This window comes from Podarcis tiliguerta (assembly GCF_965153285.1).
Source record: "Podarcis tiliguerta genome assembly, chromosome: 10".
NCBI classification, from domain to species: domain Eukaryota; kingdom Metazoa; phylum Chordata; class Lepidosauria; order Squamata; family Lacertidae; genus Podarcis; species Podarcis tiliguerta.
In genome coordinates this window covers 45,927,944-45,946,645 of record NC_139543.1, presented here as the reverse complement: position 1 = coordinate 45,946,645, position 18,702 = coordinate 45,927,944, and the positions used below count along the sequence as shown (strand labels likewise).

At 45.1% G+C, this 18,702-nt stretch overlaps 1 protein-coding gene and 1 pseudogene across 4 annotated transcripts; one reads left to right on the top strand and one right to left on the bottom strand.

The window, feature by feature from the left end:
• Positions 1 to 1,227: 1,227 nt before the first annotated feature.
• Positions 1,228 to 9,828, bottom strand: LOC310658846 (noggin-like; annotated as a pseudogene). The gene is made up of 2 exons: positions 9,733 to 9,828; positions 1,228 to 1,899 (listed from the first exon to the last, which is right to left on the bottom strand). The product of its transcript is annotated as a noggin-like (transcript).
• Positions 9,268 to 17,817, top strand: GALR3 (galanin receptor 3). Of its 3 annotated transcripts, none has more exons than XM_083400829.1 (4): positions 9,268 to 9,887; positions 14,325 to 14,491; positions 14,576 to 14,697; positions 15,884 to 17,817. In XM_083400829.1, the coding sequence occupies exons 2-4, from the start codon at positions 14,348 to 14,350 to the stop codon at positions 16,746 to 16,748; spliced, it is 1,131 nt and encodes a 376-aa protein (XP_083256955.1). In that variant the 5' UTR covers positions 9,268 to 9,887; positions 14,325 to 14,347; the 3' UTR covers positions 16,749 to 17,817. The 3 variants fall into 3 exon arrangements, with proteins under 3 accessions (XP_083256955.1, XP_083256954.1, XP_083256953.1); XM_083400828.1 differs by adding an exon at positions 12,757 to 12,800 and having other exon boundaries at positions 14,325 to 14,697; XM_083400827.1 differs by having other exon boundaries at positions 14,325 to 14,697.
• Positions 17,818 to 18,702: the final 885 nt, after the last annotated feature.

Genomic DNA, 18,702 nt, shown 5'->3' with positions numbered 1-18,702 from the left:
GAGTCCCAGGAATAAAGGAACTGTTGAACAAGTTCAAGCCTGTAGTGTGGATATAATCAAATACAGAAGTACAGGAAGTATTCTGTTTTGGGAAGGTCACATTTTATCACTAAGTAGCAGGTCCTTGAGTTGTCTTTTGTAATATTTCCCTGCACACATCTTTAAGAGAAGTTATGGGATGAAGGTACAAAATTCAGCAGAGGCCTTGCACTTGCTAAAACGTTCTAGGTCTGATCAGTACCTGGATGGGGATTGCCTGGGGTTCTATTGAAGAAAGGTGGGATACAAATTTAATAACACTAAGGCAAGAGGTGCAAAGGGAATAGAAATTGGGCGTTTTTGTAATTAGGAAATTGCCAGGTGTGTATCTCAGAGTCTAATGGGCTTCTTTGGAGGTTGCAAAATGGGTGTTGTGAGACCCACGCCCTATCTTGATTTAACTCACAAATGCAGCCGTCTTCCATCCACTTTCTTAAATCAAGGATGGGGAAGTCCTCTAAATGTTGTTGACCTCCCAGCCAGCCCCAACAAGCACGGCTAATGGTAATGGATGATGGGACTTGGCGCTCAACAACCTCTGGAAAGCCACAGGTTCCCCATGCCTGCCACAAATGCATATTAAAAACTAATGGAGAGAAAAGTAAACTGCACAGCAGCCCTTCAGAATCAAAGACCTAGGTCAAAGTCAACGAAACCAATGTTTTCCCATCTTTATAGCTACCCAGCTAGATTATCATGGGGCACAATTCACTAGCATAAGTCTCGTGGAAAACAGGAGGTGTAGAAAACCCACCTTACTAAATTATGTTCAAGCAAAACTTCAGCCCTATACCCCCAACAACATAGCAATTGCTCTGGCTCCAGATAAAAATTAAATGAGGCTAAGTATCCCAAACACTTATTAAAACCATTTATTTCTCCACAAAAATAATCAGGTCTCGCCAACAGTGATGATGAGCACAGTTCCTTGACTTTCCAAAGCACATTGCCTCCCAGGACGTCAATGGTGAAATGCTTTCCGTTTCTGCCGTCAGTTTGTCATTACGCCTGCCAGTCCACAAAAGATGTTGGCCGTCTCTGCTTCCCACGAGATATCACTGCCTTGACTTCCTTTCCTGAAAGACGGCAGCAATACCCCAAAGTCTAGTTTTCTTTGCTTGCTGTAAACATCTCGCTGAGACGCAGCCTTTAATATCTTCACTGCTTTCTGGCGTCTCTTGCTACCGTTACCCTCTGGTTCAGAGACCCATTGAGACTATGGGTGACCACCAGCTCTGCAGATTTCAACTCATCAGCAAACGGCAGCAAACTCCTTGAGAAATCCGTAGCTGGCAACGCGAAACCCACGTCGCCTTGTCATCAGCAGGAACACTTGCACGTAGCCACCACAGGGTAAGGGACTTGCCTCCAAGCGCATTGCTGTGAGGACTTCCCCGGTCTCAGCATGTGGTCTTTCCTTGCCCAGCAGTGCCACGCTAGGAGTTTGATCTGGGTGACTTGGCCAGGCTAGCAAGTCATGCCTGGAGGCCAAGAACACCCAATGTGAGTCTGGTTGCAGTTCGTATGGCGTACCCAGCGTGGCCAGAAGATGGGTCCCATGTCCACCCAGGAAGAGGTCAGGCAGCAGGTAGCACTATCCACAAGCCGCTGATGGAAGCGGTGGAGGAGGGTTTTGCTCAGGCCGAGGGAGATCCCATCCACAACAGGCAGCAGCTAGGAAAGATCTAAACCCTTTGCCTGCTGCATAAGCTTCTTCCTAAAGCGTGCTGTACTCTTGCCCAAGTCCTGGCTGAGGACACCCACTTCTTTTAGGCTTGTGTTGAGACCTTGGGGGTCCTTGAGAGACATCCAGAAGGCGTTGTAGGAAAATGGACGTCGGGGTTGTGCTGCTCGCTGATCCTATCAGGAAGCAGGGGAGCCTCTCCGAGGGGAAAGTCTCTTTCCTGAGAGGAGGAAATTGCTCCGGTTTTCTGGACCAGGGCTCCAGAAGCAGGAGATAGACGAACCAAGCTTTGACACCCATGCCTGCCGCAGAGCCTTCAAGACTTGTGTGCCTCTCAGCTGCAGCAAACAAAGTATGCGGGATACGTCTCTCAACCCACCCCCTTTTTAAATCAGCAGATCCTTTGGGCTAAGAACCTCCTAGCTTCCCTTTCTCCCAGCTACAGACTTTGATATCAGATTGCACTGTTGCTCCCAGACACAATCAATTATAAAGATGAAAAGAAACCAAGAAGTGGGCTTTTAAAATATTTTTTTTACCATGAGCAGAGGCCAATAATGAATAACTAGAATGAGTGTCTATCTGAGCCCCATGCTTTTCTATGTTAATCTATTGTCTACCTTAGGCCTTCTCCAGATCATAGAATTGGAGAGTTGGAATGCAGGAATCACAGCTCAAGAATCCCTGACAGATGGCCACCCAACCTTTGTTTAAAATCTCAAACTCAGCATCTTATTAAGAGTTCATCCTGGTTTGCATGCACAAAGCTTACATGGAGGTTAGATTATGTCCAGTTCTTCTGGAGCATTTGTTCTGATTTGCTTGTGAGGAGATTATGTGGCAGTGAGCATTCATCCTGCGGCCATCCTGGCTTGCTTATGTAGTCAATGATTTGTTCATCACACAGTGCAATTCTCTCACTTCCCTAACTGCAAAACAATTTGTTGAACTGTGGGGTTGAAACCAGGGGCATTGTTTGGGGGTGGTCCAAACCAGAGCAGCACATGTCTGTGTTTCCCACTTCCAGCTTCCAGATCACATACACCACAGCTCTGGCTATTGTTGTTCTGCCTAAAAGCCAGGGTGGCTTGCCTTCCATTGCAGAGGGTTGGACTACTTCTAACCCTACAATTCTATGATTCTGTGACCTAGCTGTTGAGATCTAGTTCATTCTTTGAGATGCTAATAAGGCCACTTCAGTGGCCAGATAAAACCATTACCTTAACAAAGGAACCAGTTTGGCAGGTTCCACAGCCGCTTCAACTAGATTCCAGCTCTTACTGGATATAGGATCACAGGCCTGGAAGGGATCCAAGGATATCATTCAAACTGACCTCCCAAACTGACCTCCCAAAATATAACTTACATAACTAATTGCTGGTACATAAAATATATAAGTTATCTAATTTTGCCACAGCAGATTGTTGTTTAGTCATTTAGTCATGTCCAATTCTTCGTGACCCCATAGACCAGAGCACACCAGGCACTCCTGTCTTCCACCGCCTCCTGCAGTTTGGTCAGACTCATGCTGGTAGTTTTTGAGAACACTGTCCAACCATCTTGTCCTCTGTCGTCCCCTTCTCCTTGTACCCTCAATCTTTCCCAACATCAGGGTCTTTTCCAAGGAGTCTTCTCTTCTCATGAGGTGGCCAAAGTATTGGCGCCTCAGCTTCAGGATCTGTCCTTCCAGTGAGCACTCAGGGCTGATTTCCTTAAGAATGGATACGTTTGATCTTCTTGCAGTCCATGGGACTCTCAAGAGTCTCCTCCAGCACCATAATTCAAAAGCATCAATTCTTCGGCGATCAGCCTTCTTTATGGTCCAGCTCTCACTTCCGTACATCACTACTGGGAAAACCATGGCTTTAACTATACGGACCTTTGTCGGCAAGGTGATGTCTCTGGTTTTTAAGATGCTCTCAAGGTTTGTCATTGCTTTTCTCCCAAGAAGCAGGCGTCTTTTAATTTCGTGACTGCTGTCACCATCTGCAGTGATCATGGAGCCCAAGAAAGTAGCATCTCTCACTGCCTCAATTTCGTCCCCTTCTATTTGCCAGGAGCTAATGGGACCAGTGGCCATGACCTTAGTTTTTTTTTATGCTGAGCTTCAGACCACATTTTGCACTCTCCTCCTTCACCCTCATTAAAAGGTTCTTTAATTCCTCCTCACTTCCTGCCATCAAGGTTGTGTCATCTGCATATCTGAGGTTGTTGATATTTCTTCCAGCAATCCTAATTCTGGTTTAGGATTCATCCAGCCCAGCCTTTCGCATGATGAATTCTGCATATAAGTTAAATAAACAGGGAGGCCATATACAGCCTACCACAGCAGATACTTAGATGAAAAACAGTTTTTGGCAGAAGATAAAATACAGCACAATGGGAATAGTGCTGCGTGTGACAAATACAGGGCAGAATGGAAAACAAGGTCTCTTTACATCCCTAGTCTTAAGTAGTTAGTAATGCCCTTGGTTGAAGCTTAGAACTGAGAAGAGCTTTCTGCATCTCTGAATTTTCAACTAAAACATGTTTCCAGTAAACATTCTCCACCATCCCAGCTCCCAAGCATAATAAATTGCACTTCTCTTGCCCGCTCAGGAAAGCTGGATTCCATTTAAACCTCTTGTGCAGGACCAACCAAATACATTTTGCCACCTGAGTACACTCTTCCCTTTTCATGTACAAAAGCTGATCAAATTGACAGCCGATGGATCTTATTTTGACACTGGCAATGGGAGCATACTGCACTCTGAGGGCAGCAGGCTTGCTTTGGTAGGACAAGTCAGACCACATGACACATGCAGCTGCTTCCATTCCCTGTCCTTCACCATTTGCTGCCTGAGGTGGTTGCCTCAATCTGCCTCAAGACAGGGATGGCCCCGCTCCAGTATCATCTCAACAGAGCACTTTGTGAAAAAGCAATAAAGGAAGTCAACAGAAGCACATGAACATTTATAAGACCTTCCGTAAGTCTCTACTGGTATTGCCTGGCAATGTATAATCTGTCCAGTTTCCAGCATGATGAGGGGAAAAACATTCCTACTTTCATCCAAAATGCATTGATTTCTCCTAATCAGAAAAGCACATTGGACAGTAAAAAATAGAGAGAAATCCTTCACTTGCAGTGCACACTGACAAGGCCAAATACCTCTAGATGCTCCTGTTTCCAAGGCAACAAAGCACTTACAAGAGCATGTGAGCACTCCCCCCCCCCCTTTAGCTTCATCAGTCAGTAACTCTGTGTGCAACTAAAATAAATGTCTGTACTGTAGCTCACACATAACAGAAACATCAGCATCTTGTGCTAGAACATCCTTCCTCAAACTGCTGCCTTCCAGATGTTGATGGACTGCAACTCTCATCACTGTCTGTTGGTCATGCTGGCTGGGACTGGTGGGAGCTGGAATACAACAACATCTGGTGGGGCCACAGCATGAAGAAGGCTGGGTTAGAGCAACAGGAGGTCCTTTGGTCAGGGGGAAAAGTATGTGGGACAGTCTGCTCTCAGCCATTGAGTGGGTGATGCCTTATGGATCCTGTCTCACAGCAGGTTTGGTTCACTTTGAGAATCTCAATTGAAAAAGCTCCTTCCATGTGTCCCATTGCCCTTAAAAATCACCAGCACCAGAAAAGATCAGACAGAAACATGTCCTTAGGGATTAGCAACTGTGTTTACACAGCAATCATGCATCACTCCTGGTGCCCTAAGCAGCCTATCATAAACGATCCAGAATATGAACTCAACAACAAAATCCAAGGATGTCTGTTATGTTGGCCCAGAACATTTCTTTCTGCCAACATCTTCCCTCCTTATCTGGGTTTGAGCCTTAGAGGCTGCCACCTCACTGGAAGTGCATGTAACGAGTCCTCGAGCCCAGCCATGGGAATGTCTAATTCCCCCAGTGGTCCAAGAAACCTCCACAGCAAATCATCCTTGTATCTTACACAGTCTTACTCTTAGACCTACTCACACGATGCTTCTGTAAGTCAGCTGGCTATGTGGCTTGGTCACACCAGCAGATAAGCTACCTGCGGCACAAGGTGAAATGGAAAAACAAATATTGTAGTAATAAAACATATTAAGTAAATCAAGCATTGGGAAGCCATGGCTCTCCGAATATGTTTGGGCTACACAACTCACATCATCCCTGACCATTGGCAATGTTGGCTGGGTCTAATGACATCTGGAGGGCCACAGGTTCCCTACTCCAGAACTAAATAATGCTTAGCTTCATTGCTACATTTGTTTCTCCGCATTGCCACCCCATGTCTAACTATCTGCTTTGTTGAGCTAAGAGGGTTTCACAATATGTAATGGGATTCACCTATCCCATTTATTTTTGGCCCACAGAAATATTGCACATTGGATCGTCTAGATTCTCTCCAGTTAAAAGTTGGGAAAATATTGACATTAAGATATCGGAGAAGATGTGCTGGTAAAGGCTGATAGCAAAGTGGGCATAAGGAATCTGTGGCTCTCTAGATGTTGGTCTACATGTCAATGACCATTGGGCATGCTGGTTCGGGGTGCAGGGACTGATGGAAGAGCACAGCGACATCTGGAGGGCTTGGGGTGTAAGAAGGCAATGGGTTCTGTTCTGACCTGTCCTCATTACAATCAGCTCTATTTACATTCTGCTGCAGTTCGGTTTCCTCCAAATATTACATTTGCCTTGTCTGCCTTTATGTTATGCAGCTAACCCACATTTCAAGCAAAGGAAACAACCAAAAAGCAATTACTTTGTGTGGATTAAAAAAAACCTAGAACAATGTGAATATTGATCATATTTGCTTGACTGATTTCTGCTCCTGACCACAGATGAATATGCAAACTGTGGCAATTTCCACTTCCTTTTCCATTGGAATTTCCTAGCATCCCTTGGAGGGCCATGGGTTCCCCATACCTGGTGTTGTCCTGAACCCCTGGCCTACCTGGCAACAAGTCAGTATGCCAAACCCAAAGTCCAAAGGTCAGGAAACACATTCCAGGGTCAATCCAAGTAGGCCAAGTCTGATGTCTAGCAGTCAGGATACAGCACAGAGTCAAACCCAAAGTGCAGTCCCATAGAGTTCCAGGAGCATCCAAGTCAAGGTCCACCAACATGGGCAGTTGAGCAGACACAACCCCACAGCTCTGCTTCCCTTTTGTACTTTGCCTGCTGATTGCAGCATCTGGGCTTGACGAGACATGTGACCCTCACCTGCTCCAAGCCTCCTCCAGCTGAGGAATCACACACCTCTTCCCAGAGGTAACAAGACCCACCTGGCCAGCTAGGGAGCTGGGCTGTGGGGCCTTGCCTGCCTCAGCCTCCTGCAGTGCCCAGCCTGCTGCTCCCTACACCTCAGAGCCTGCTGTGTTCGTGGAGACAGGGGCCCCTCTGGCTCTAGTGATGGGTCCTGCTGCTCTGGCTCCTGTGTGCTGACCCCCATCTCCTCACTATGCTCCTTCACCCTGTGAGTACAGTGGTACCTCGGGTTAAGAACTTAATTCGTTCCGGGGTCCGTTCTTAACCTGAAACTGTTCTTAACCTGAGGTACCACTTTAGCTAATGGGGCTTCCTGCTGCCGCTGGAGCTCGAGTTCTGTTCTTATCCTGAAGCAAAGTTCTTAACTCGAGGTACTATTTCTGGGTTAGCGGAGTCTGTAACCTGAAGCGTATGTAACCCGAGGTACCACTGAACTTCTTTCTCCATCCCCTGCTTGTGTCCCAGTCCTTGCTGGGATCTTCTTCCTCCTCCCCAGTGTCCTGCCAGTTCATGACAGCAGTAAATGGATATCCAATACCATTTTGATACAGTATGGTAGGGTTTTTATATCCTTAACTTTACAGTGATAAGGGAAAAACTGCGGCTGATCCTTCTTTGGGGACCATTTGTTTTAGTGGTCCGGTCCCCCCTAGAGAGTTGATATGTTGCTATTTGTATGATACTATATTGCTTAATGCTGCTCTATTTTTGTAGACCAGATGCTTGCTGGTTGGCAAGAGATTAGCAGTGTTATCTTTGCGGATAATTGGAAGGTCTGAGAGTGAGGCTTGTATGTGAAGCTTTGCTAAGGGTGTGTTTGGGAGAGGTTAGGGGGCAGGGGTATGGGCATAGCTGTTACTTCACTTGTTTTTTTCTACTTAATGGGTCTGCTACTTTCACAAGCTCCATTCATTCTGCACTTGTTAACAAATCAATCTTTTAGTGTGACAGCTCCTACACTACGGAACTCCCTGCCTATTGACACTAGGCAGGTGCCTTCACCAAACAGTATTATTTTCAGCATCTACTAAAAAAAAATTTAAAAAAAATTAAGCAAGCTTACCCAGACATGCAAGTACTTTAATCTGAAATGTTAAGTTTATTGTGTATACTTTAAATCTGTTGATTTTATTTATGTTTTGATTCTTAAACTTGTTTTTTTACTTTTGTGGACAGTTTGAATGTATTTTTTTAGCATTCTTGTAAACTGCTTAGAGGTTTAATTTACAATTAAGTGGTATACAGATTCTGTGAAATAAAATGTAGAGAAATATGTCCCCATCTGCTCCCCGCTGCCACGAGCAACTTTTGCAAGTCGCTGAGCCGCGCAGCACATCTTTGAGCACGAGTGCATTGCAGAGTACATTGCAGTGCAACATGGATAACTGTGTTTAAAAACCCTGCTGCAGACTTGCAGCATAATTTTTACTGGCCTACTTTTCGTTTCAGCGCCTTAGATTTAAAGTGGGAATATTGATGTGTTCAATCTGTGGAGAGCGAAGCGCCGTAACTGATGAGGCCTAGTTTGAAGCTGTACGCCGCCTAGTCCCAGATGGCTGGAAGTTAGCAGTGTCTCTTGTTAATAGAGATGGTGAGGAAAGCCTTTTGCACTGGGAGGAGTATGTTTCTCTCCAGTCAGCCTTCAAATGTACATGTGTATATAGTATGTGCAGCACACAAACAAAGAGAGCTCACAATAGGAGAGAGACAAGACCCTTCTGGACACAGGGTTGCCATGCCTACTTTTCACCATACATTTCCATGGAAGCATTAAGAATGCGCTTAACATCCCCCATCTTGCAGTTAATGGGACTTCATAGTATTGATCGTTGGCTGACTCACGCCCATCAGCTTTTGCTATGGTATAAGTGCATAAATCGCTTAATTACAAGGAGGGATCTGGGCATCTTTCCTCAAGCTATTACATGTCACATTTCCCCAGCATTCAAAATGCGTTTTTTGGGGTGGGAGTGGGGTGTCCCTGGGAAAATGTGACCTGTTTCACTGGGTAGTAAATACACTGCTCTTTGTGCGGTGATGCTAAGTCCAAGGTGAGTGGTGGCTTTCAATGCCACGTGCTGAAGCATAGCACACACCAAGAAGTACTCAGAAACTTAGATGTCCCCAGTGCCTGCTAGCAGCGTGATCCTTGGCATGCCTGCATTTTTTGTACAGTTTGGGAGAGACGGAGGGGGCAGAATATGCTCTTTCCCTATTGGCTATCAAGATGGTTTTGTAAATACGTTCTTTGGCTGAAGCTGCAAAAGTGATCTTGCCACTTAAAAGCCGGCGGTAAAATATGCAGCGCTCGTAGAGAGGGTGTGGAGGGCAACCCGTGATATATGGATATATATTCACATCTTCATGCCTGTGGATCCCTGAAGAATAGAACCAGCTGTGTCAGGAAAGGAGGCTAGCAGAGAGATCAGATAGATAGATAGATAGATAGGCAGATAGATAGGCAGATAAAATAGATTAGGTAGGTAGATAAGCAGACAGACATTTCGATTAGGAAGGTAAGTAGGTGGATTGATAGGCAGCTAGATAGTACTGGAGATCTGGCCATAGGAGGGTTAACACCCAACCAAACCTCAAGGAAAGAAAAAAAGGATCAATGGGCTTGGCACAGCAAGAGCAGGAGAGGGGGAGCAGAGATCTAGAGAGAGAGATCAAGGGAGGAGAGAGAGAGAAAGAAGAAAGCAGATGCAGCAAGGTGGATGCACTGAGAAGTAGCTAAGAGGAAGAGGCACAGGGAAGACCTACTGAGCACCTCAACTTGCAGAGTCCCCTCCGGGCAGTTTCTTTTCCCTTGGCACTGGAGAGAAGCAGGGCAAGGGCTTCTTTGTGTTGCCCAAGCATCGGTGCCGGATAGCGAAGACTCGAAGGAGGCCAGGAGGATCTCGCCTCTTTCCTAACAAGTGAGTACACAGCTTTTGAGAAGTAAAAAAAAAATAGAAATGGTATCGAAACAAGGGGAGGGTTCCCTGTCTCCCCCCAATGTGGCTCAAAGGGAGTTTTTCAGGAGGGTGTGTGTGTGTGTGGAGTTCCTCCTAGAGTGGCCAAATTCAGTAGGCAAGGCTCCTGCCTGCTTTTAATTGCTGTACCGAAGGGAGAATTTCAGCAGATGCTGCTTCACTCTCTTCTGTTCTTCAGAGGCAGGGAAGTAAGAGATCGGAAAGGGCTGCGTCTTTATTCCAGCTCAGAGACAGTTCTGTTCAGTGTCAGGCAGATGGGCTGGAACGGGAGGCGGAGTGGAAATGACACCTTCCACAATGGGACAGGTGAACAGTGAGAGTCTGAGCATCTTCTCTTTGGGCAAGCGATGAACAGCCGTGGATATGTTATGGCTTTACTTTAACGATGTATTTGAATGTTGGGTGTTTTGTAGCTATATTGCAGCTTCTATCTTATAAGCTCTGCCATATGATTTATAAATATACAGTTTCTTCATTGTGATACTTGGCTTACAAGGGTTATTATGTACGCAACCCTTTGCAATAAGGAAATGACTATTCTTTTAAAGAAAGAATGATCTTGTGGAGAGAACGAGTGCAGTCTGGAAGCAAGCGGGGGTGGGGGGCTCAAGAGAATTCTGGGAAGGAGGGGCAAAGGCACAAACCTTGCTCACACAGCAGTCTTTCTGGTATACATGCGGAAAGGCTTAAAGGCTAAAGAGGCAAATCACAGCTGAAACAAAACAGCATTCTTCCTTCTGTAGCAATGATCTCTCCTTTTCCCCTACCCACTCTCAGTTTTGTAGAGCTTGCTAATGTTTTATATTTTAATTATTAGTGTAGCTGATGCAGTAGAAATTAAAAGCCATGTTCAATGTTAATCTTCAGCATGCTATAAAACCATGTGAGTTCCACCCAACCCCAGCTCTGAGTGATTCCCACCCCCTCCCAAATTCCGAAAACGGCATCTTAACATTGCAAAGTCTTTCTGATTCTGAATCCACTACTAAACCATATGTGATTTTATTGGCTGCTGGGATGGATCAAACTTCATATCTCCAAGCTGTGTGTGTTCTGTTCAAGAAAGCTGCCATACTCAAGCCAGCTAGGGACAGGGCACCCATTTGTGTGCAGCCCCACATTTGCAACAAATGGGGTGGTTGGACTCATTTTGTCACAAGCAGCACCTGGAATATTGCACGCCACCATAAGCCACTTACATGTGGGTTGATTGGTAGCGTTCAAATAATTCGCTTCTGCTTGCAGCAAATAAAATAATTCATTCAACCAGAGCAGGGAAAAGCAATATAAAAGCAGCTGCTACAGGCAAGGCAGTTGTGTGCATCAGATCATACTGCAGCCTTTGCCAAACTTGTTCCTTCCAGGTGTTTTGGACTAGAATTCCCATCAGCCCCTGCTGGCATAGGGTGCAGCTTTAGTCCAAAAACTAGTCTAGAGTAAATTATTTACTACCACAGCCTAATGATGCTAAGATTGGAGATAGATTATAACTTTTTGTTTACTATTTATTAATTTTATATCCTGCCCAGGACAGCAAACAATAGGTGGGGGGAAGAGTAAAAATATATTTAAAACAATTCCAATACAGAGGCAGACTGGGAAAGATTTCAGCTTAAAAAGCTTGCTGAAAAAGGAAGGTCTATAGGCATCAAAAAGACAACAAAATTGGTGCAAATCTAGTATTCTATTGCAAATATTAATATTGTGCAACTTGAAGCAATAAGATGAAGAAAAATGCTTGGAATTAAAATTGTCCAGTCCCAAAATATGGTTTTAAAGCTTTACTAACAGAACTTTGTTCAAACACTCACAAAAACAAATAATGATACATCCAAATAGTTACATAAAAGCACATGTTCAGCTTCTTACAAATATGAAATACTATTTATAATCAGAGCTGACGCACAGAGCTCTGTCTCTCCCACATCCATTAACCTGGAGGCTGTTTTCTTTCCAGGGGAGACATTAGAACACCTTTGTCTTCACCTTTGGCTTGAGAGCACAGACTCCCTCAAAATGGTGATTTGTAACTGAATAAACCTCCCATGTGATCTACAGTTAAACACCACGTGAGAGAGCAGCAGAGATGCATTCCTAAGTTAATGATCAACCTATTGCTCAGAAAGCTCTTCAGTGGAATTTTCCCAATGTTTCCTTTAGCAATACATATTCAGAGTCATTTTCCATTTCAATGTACAATTAAACAATTCTACATAACATATTCAAAAGGAAGGAATTCCAAGGGGTGGGTGCTACCATGCTAAAGTCCCAATTCCTACTTTGTGTGGGATAGTTCTCCTGGTAAGATGGTATCTGCAGGAGGCTTCCTGTTTCCGGTGTGCCAGGAACGGAGTCTCCCAACACTGTGGGAGTGAGACAGACCAAGATAATCAGATAATGATAGGGGAATTTCATTATCTGCATTCCTCTTTGGTTGGAAGAGGAACCGGGCTCTCGCAGTTTGCCTGGCAGTCTGGCACTCGCTTCCCCATGGAATGTGAGGGCAGGCAAAGGCACTAGCTGCACGGAGCACTCCGGCTGCCATGACCCCCGCCCCACCAATCCCATTCCTGGAAGCACAGGTTACCCTGCAGGAATTCAGCAGGTTCAGATTTCCTGGATGAAGATACAGTCTGCTGGTGGGGAAAGTTGCATCTGTTCAACTTGCCACTGTTAAAAGTGCAGAGGGAGGAAATACAACCTTAAAAGAGATACTTCAGTCTATGATTAATCAACAACTTCAAAATGGAATCCAGGCCTGCCCTCCCTTTTCACCACCATTCTCTTTAAATATTCTGTTCCGTCCTTCCAGCTTTTTCCAGGCTGGTTGCAGCAGCTGAGTCCTGTCAAACAAAGGTGGGCATTTTAATTCACCAAAACAAGAGGCTTAAGAGCTTTGGGGACGTAATGAACTAAAGAGGGTCAAGTGGTGCTTGGCAGAGGCTTTCTCCACGATGGATTGGCGGTCAGGGTTAAGACTTGTGCCTGCTGAAGGAGAAAGGGGTCTTGAACCCAGACACCCAGAGTGACCTAGAGTTAATCCAGTCTCATGCCAACGTAATCTGAGCCATTTACATCACAGAGGAGCTTTACAGAGCCTGATGTCACTGATAAATTAACTTGTTTCATGCTGGTACCCAACAGAGTCTGATAAGAGCAAGTTGCCTGCCCTAACCCATTCCTGAACATTCCATTTATTGCAATTTTGAATGCACAGAATTTGACCAATCCAGGCTAATGGGCAATAAGGAAATGGGAACCAACTCTAGTATCTTACCCTCACTGGAGTTGCATTGGTGTTTGTGTGTGAGAGGGGACATTGATTGTCTTTGATGCATCATGATCTAATGTAATCTTTCCTGCTTATTGGAGCTGTGGCTGGCATATGGATTCAGTTCTCAAGACACCATACAGAAGTGCTTAGGCAGAATAATAGCAGACTCTTCACTTGAGCACAGTACATTAAGGCTTGAATCCATTGTGTCTAAAATATGCTCAGATTGACAATCCAGTGCATGCTTTCTGAAATGGCTATTTGTACAAGATTTGGTTGATAAAGAGATTCTTAGGAGTAAATCGCATACCCGATATATAAATTATCATATGAATGACAGAAGTCTTTTGATACCTCTTATTATGATCCGTGAAAAAAGTACAAGACCCCTATAATTCTCACAGTTCAGGCTGTATTAAGTTAATGGCATCAACTGATAATGGCCTCCTATTCTTGAAATTCTGAAAACTTTGGGCAATTAGCTTCGGGAATTTTAGTCCTTAATGTGAGTGGTCTCTTTGCCATGTACCAGGGTTTGGGAGAACCATTTTAAGGCCATCTGTAACCATCATCAAAAGGTTCCTATAAAATGGTTCCTGTAACTTGCAGCTATATCTGCCTCCTGGTATTCCTGAATGGGCAGTCAACAGGTCCAGATGATATATGAAACAACATCAACCTCTTGGTTGGCTACTCTTTTTTCACTTATTGATAAATCTGGATTATTTCCCCATTTATTAATAAAATGAGATTGAAAGCAATCTTGTGTGTGTGGTACAATTTTATGATGGTATGATGGTGTCTTTATGAGTGCGTGTTTCTGTGTGCGCGCATGCACACGAGAGAAAAATGGAATTATGTGTATGCTTGCTGTGTGTGTGTGTGCTGGTGAAGAAGGTAGAGCTGGAGGAGTGAATCTTCTGAGCAGGGATAAATTGGGATACAAGAGACAATGGAAGACAAGGTCCTGGAGAGCTTTGAAGGGACAAGAAGCGTGTGCAGGATCTGGGAGCGGACAGGAAACTAGTGCAGGGATCTGAGGCAGGGCTTGTCCCATGATTTCCTACTTTTACCTCTGTTCATTTCATCTCTTCCTCTTTCGCCAGGCCCCTTTCTCTCAGATGGAGAGATGCCAGACAGCTGGAACACATCTTCAGACAGCGTAGAAGCACGAACTGCAGGCATTATTGTGCCGGTGGTCTTCTCCCTCATCTTCTTTGTGGGCACAGTAGGGAACGGCTTGGTGCTGGCTGTGCTGCTGCGCAATGGACAGGTGAAATACAACACCACCAACCTGTTCATCCTTAACCTGGCGGTGGCGGACCTGTGCTTCATTGTCTTCTGTGTCCCCTTCCAGGCCACCATCTACACGCTGGATGGGTGGCTCTTTGGTGCCTTTGCCTGCAAGGCAGTGCACTTTCTCATCTACCTCACCATGTATGCCAGCAGTTTCACCCTGGCAGCTGTCTCTGTGGACAGGTAAATACAAGCACTCCTTCTCTCTGGCATGTCTCCCTCTCTGTCCTCCAAGCCAATATATTGCTTGATCAGGAGAAGGATCCTACTTCTTCCATAGGAAGGAGTAGAGGACAAAGGACCTTGCTCCTTTGAATACCTTTCAGGGATGGGAGAGAAATTTGATCCACTTTGCATTTAAAGGTGAACCTACCAAATTTGCACTTGGGAACAGAAACACAGCTCTGTTTCCAAAGTCACGCTTTTCTGAATTTTGCAGTCAGTTTTCCAGCGTACAAAGATGCATATACTAAAGTAAAGTGTGTATTAAAATGCACGCATCACCAAAAATAGCATTGTATTAGGGAAAATTGGTTATAAGAAAAGATTGCATGGAAAAATATTTTCACTAAAATGCTGATGAATTTCCATGATGATTTAAAATAAATGAATGAATCTTAAATTGCTGCAAACTGTGGAGAGCTGAATTTGATACCAGAAAAATGAAAGATCCTTCCAAACCTGCTCCGCATACATTTTCTCAATACCCTTTCTCAAGTTTTCTCCATTCCTTTGTCCTTAACAACCTAATCCCACTTAGCACCTCTTGCTGTTTCTGCATAGGGGGCACCTTAATAAATTTGTGCCTGAACATGCAATCTCCCAGTTCACTTGGATTCTTGGCATTCCTCAGGCATATGTGTTTCTGCACTCAGTTTTCTGTATTGAAGGAGGAAGGAAACGCATTGTACACATATGAAAAGCTTTGTGAATTATGGAAGCTCTTCCTAGATCTGCATAAGTTGTTGTGGGCCCCAATTTGGAGTTTTCGTTGGCAGTTTAAGCTTAAGGAGTTTTGGGAAGAGCCTAGAAAATAACTCTGTTGGCTTGTCACCAAGGTCACATCCTCACCAGGCATTTAAAGCACATAGCCTCCCTCAAAGAATAATGGGAACCGTAGTTTACCCCTCACAGAGGTACCATTCCCAACACACTCAATAAACAACACTTCCCAGGATTCTTTGGGGGAAGTCATGTGCTTTTTCAACATATGGTATGGCTGTGACCTGAGATAATATGTGGAAATGAGAATAAGGAGGTGAGGCACTGAAGCAACCATAGGAAAGGGAAGGTGATGTTTCTTGGGCTTCTCAAAATTTATTGTGTTCAAGAAACTAACCCCTTTACCCCACACCCACTCTGCTTCCAGGTATCTGGCTATCCGTTACCCCCTGAAATCCCGGGATCTCCGGACCTCCCGCAATGCAGCTCTTGCCATTGTAATGATCTGGACGCTGTCACTGCTTTTTGCAGGACCGTATCTCAGCTACTACCAAATAATCCACTACCAGGAGGTGCCCATCTGTGTCCCTATTTGGGAGGACCAGCGCCGCAAGATCTTGGACATCCTCACCTTTGTATTTGGCTACGTCCTCCCAGTCTTTGTTGTCAGCCTGGCTTACGCTAGGACCATTAAGTTCTTGTGGACCGCTGTAGATCCCATTGAGAGGATCTCGGAGTCCCGTAAAGCCAAGCGCAGGGTCACCAAGATGATCATAGCAGTGGCCGTCCTCTTCTGCCTGTGCTGGCTGCCCCACCACCTAGTGATCTTGTGCTTCTGGTTTGGCTATTTCCCCTTTAACCGGGCCACCTACGCCTGCCGCTTGGCTTCCCATTGCCTGTCCTACGCCAATTCTTGCCTCAACCCAATTGTCTATGCTCTCATCTCCAAGCACTTCCGCAAGAGATTCAAGCAGGTCTTCACCTGCCTCCTCATCCAGGACAAGAACAAGAAGAGGCGAGCAGGCAACAAGGTCCACGTAGCCAATGTCAACAATGGTTTAGCCAACCATACGGCCGGCTTCTGTGGAGGGAACACAGAGGTAACCCAACTCCATGAGGAAAATATCCGATGCTACCAGGGCCTGTTGCTGAAAGAAACTGAAGGGGGGGTGCCTGAGGCATGGTCTCATCAGTTAGAAGACACAGCCATCTCGGATCAGAGAGAGCTAATGAATGAAGAAGGGGCAACTGACAACAATCAACTGGCTGTGACAACACACGAGGGACTGTAACCTACTAATTATCCATGGCAGATTATTTAAATGGAGGGCGGTGCCTCTTAGCATCACAGTCCTATCCCCATCAGCATCAGATGTGGAATGGGTTGAGATAGCTTTTCTCAAAAAACACAAACTACCCAGAATTTCTCAATGAGAATGTCAACGTTTCCCAGCTGAGACTGCACTTTAATGGTTCTATTTACACCCTGTCCTTGGGTAATGGCTACAAAAACTATTAATGAAGCCACCAAATGGTTGTAGAAATAAGGGGTGCATGGAGATGTACCCAGCAGTGAAGGGGTGGTTAGTTGGGTCAGAGAATTTATTAATGTCTCTTGACAAGAGTGGGTGGTCCCAGACTAGCTAATGGCGATGGCGGTAAAACATGAAAAAGCCATCCCTAGATCTGGAAGATCTAGCTGAATAATTACAAACCGGTGGCAATCAACCTCTTTCTTGGCAAAGATCTTCAGCGGGTAGTTGCTGACCAGATCCAGGCATGCTTGGATGAGACTGCTTTTCTGGATCCAATTCAGTCAGGTTTCAGGCACTGAAACAACATTGGGCACCCTGTATGATTACCCTTTATCAGGAGAGAGATTGTAGAAGGGTGATGCTGTTCTTCCCCTTGAGCTCTGGTTTGCTTTTGATACCATTGAGCATGGTATCCTTCTGGACCTTCTGTCAGAATGGAAAGTGGGTGTCACTGTTTTGCGGCGGTTCCTCTCCTGTTTGGGTGGTCCACTCCAACAAGTGATGCTTAGAATTATTGTTCAGTCCTGTGGAGGCTTCATTGTGGGCTTTCACAGGGATTCATCATATCCCCCCATGTATTTACTGAATCAGTGCCTGACTGCAGTAAACAGCTGGATGAGGGGAAACAACTGAAACTCAATCCAGTTAGAACAAAATAAAAAAAAATTCTCTCCAGCAGCACCTTAGAGACCAACTAAGTTTGTTATTGGTATGAGCTTATCTGAAGACGTGTGCGTGCACACGAAAGCTCATACCAATAACAAACTTAGTTGGTCTCTAAGGTGCTACTGGAAGGGATTTTTTTTGTTTGTTTGTTTCGACTATGGCAGACTAACACGGCTACCTACCTGTAACTCAATCCAGCTAAGTCAGAGCTACGGCTACTAGGTGGTTCCTTGGTCCAGGTAGGTGATGTGCCACTGTATCTCACTGTATAATCAGATGCACAGATTGGGGAAGCTCCTTGTTCCATTGCTGTGACCAGAGATGCAAATGGCATAGAATGCCTTCTTTCAGCTCTATCTGTCAGCCCAGCTATGACCTATGGCTGGATTACTGCAATGCATTGTATGTGGAGCTGCCTTTGACAATGGTTTGGGGAAACTGCAGCTGGGGCAAAATTCAGCAGCCAGTTTGTTGGTGGAGACCAGGTGCTTTGAGCATGTAACACCAGTTCTGGCTTGATTACAGAGGCTACCAATGTGTTTCTTGGTCCAATTCAAAGTGCCGATTCTGACTTGTAAAGCCTTATACAGATTGGGTTCCCAATTTTCTACAAGAGCCCTCTTCCCATAGGAGCCTGACTGGAGCCTGAGGTCATCAGAGGCCTTATTTTGTGTTCCCCTTCTGGCGGATGTCCAGAAAGTGGTAAGAACAGGTCTTCTCAGTACTGGCTCCCACATCTGTGAGGTGCTTTCCCCAGAGTGGCTTGCCTGGCATCAACACCAATGTATTTTCATTGCCAGATGAAGGTGTCTTTCTCCTCCTGGGCAGTATTAATTTCTGCAGCAGTTGATGGTATTTTAGCTAGTTAATTCTTTGGTGGGGAGCATGGAGTGGGGGGGGGGATTTGTTATTTTGGGGTGGTGGTTGTTGTTGAGGAACATCAACACTTTTTGATGTTGCTACAAGTATTATAACTGGTTTTAAACATTTTTGTACCGTGTGCTGCTATTTTTGTAAGTTGCTTTTGAGATGTTCTGTGGAAAGT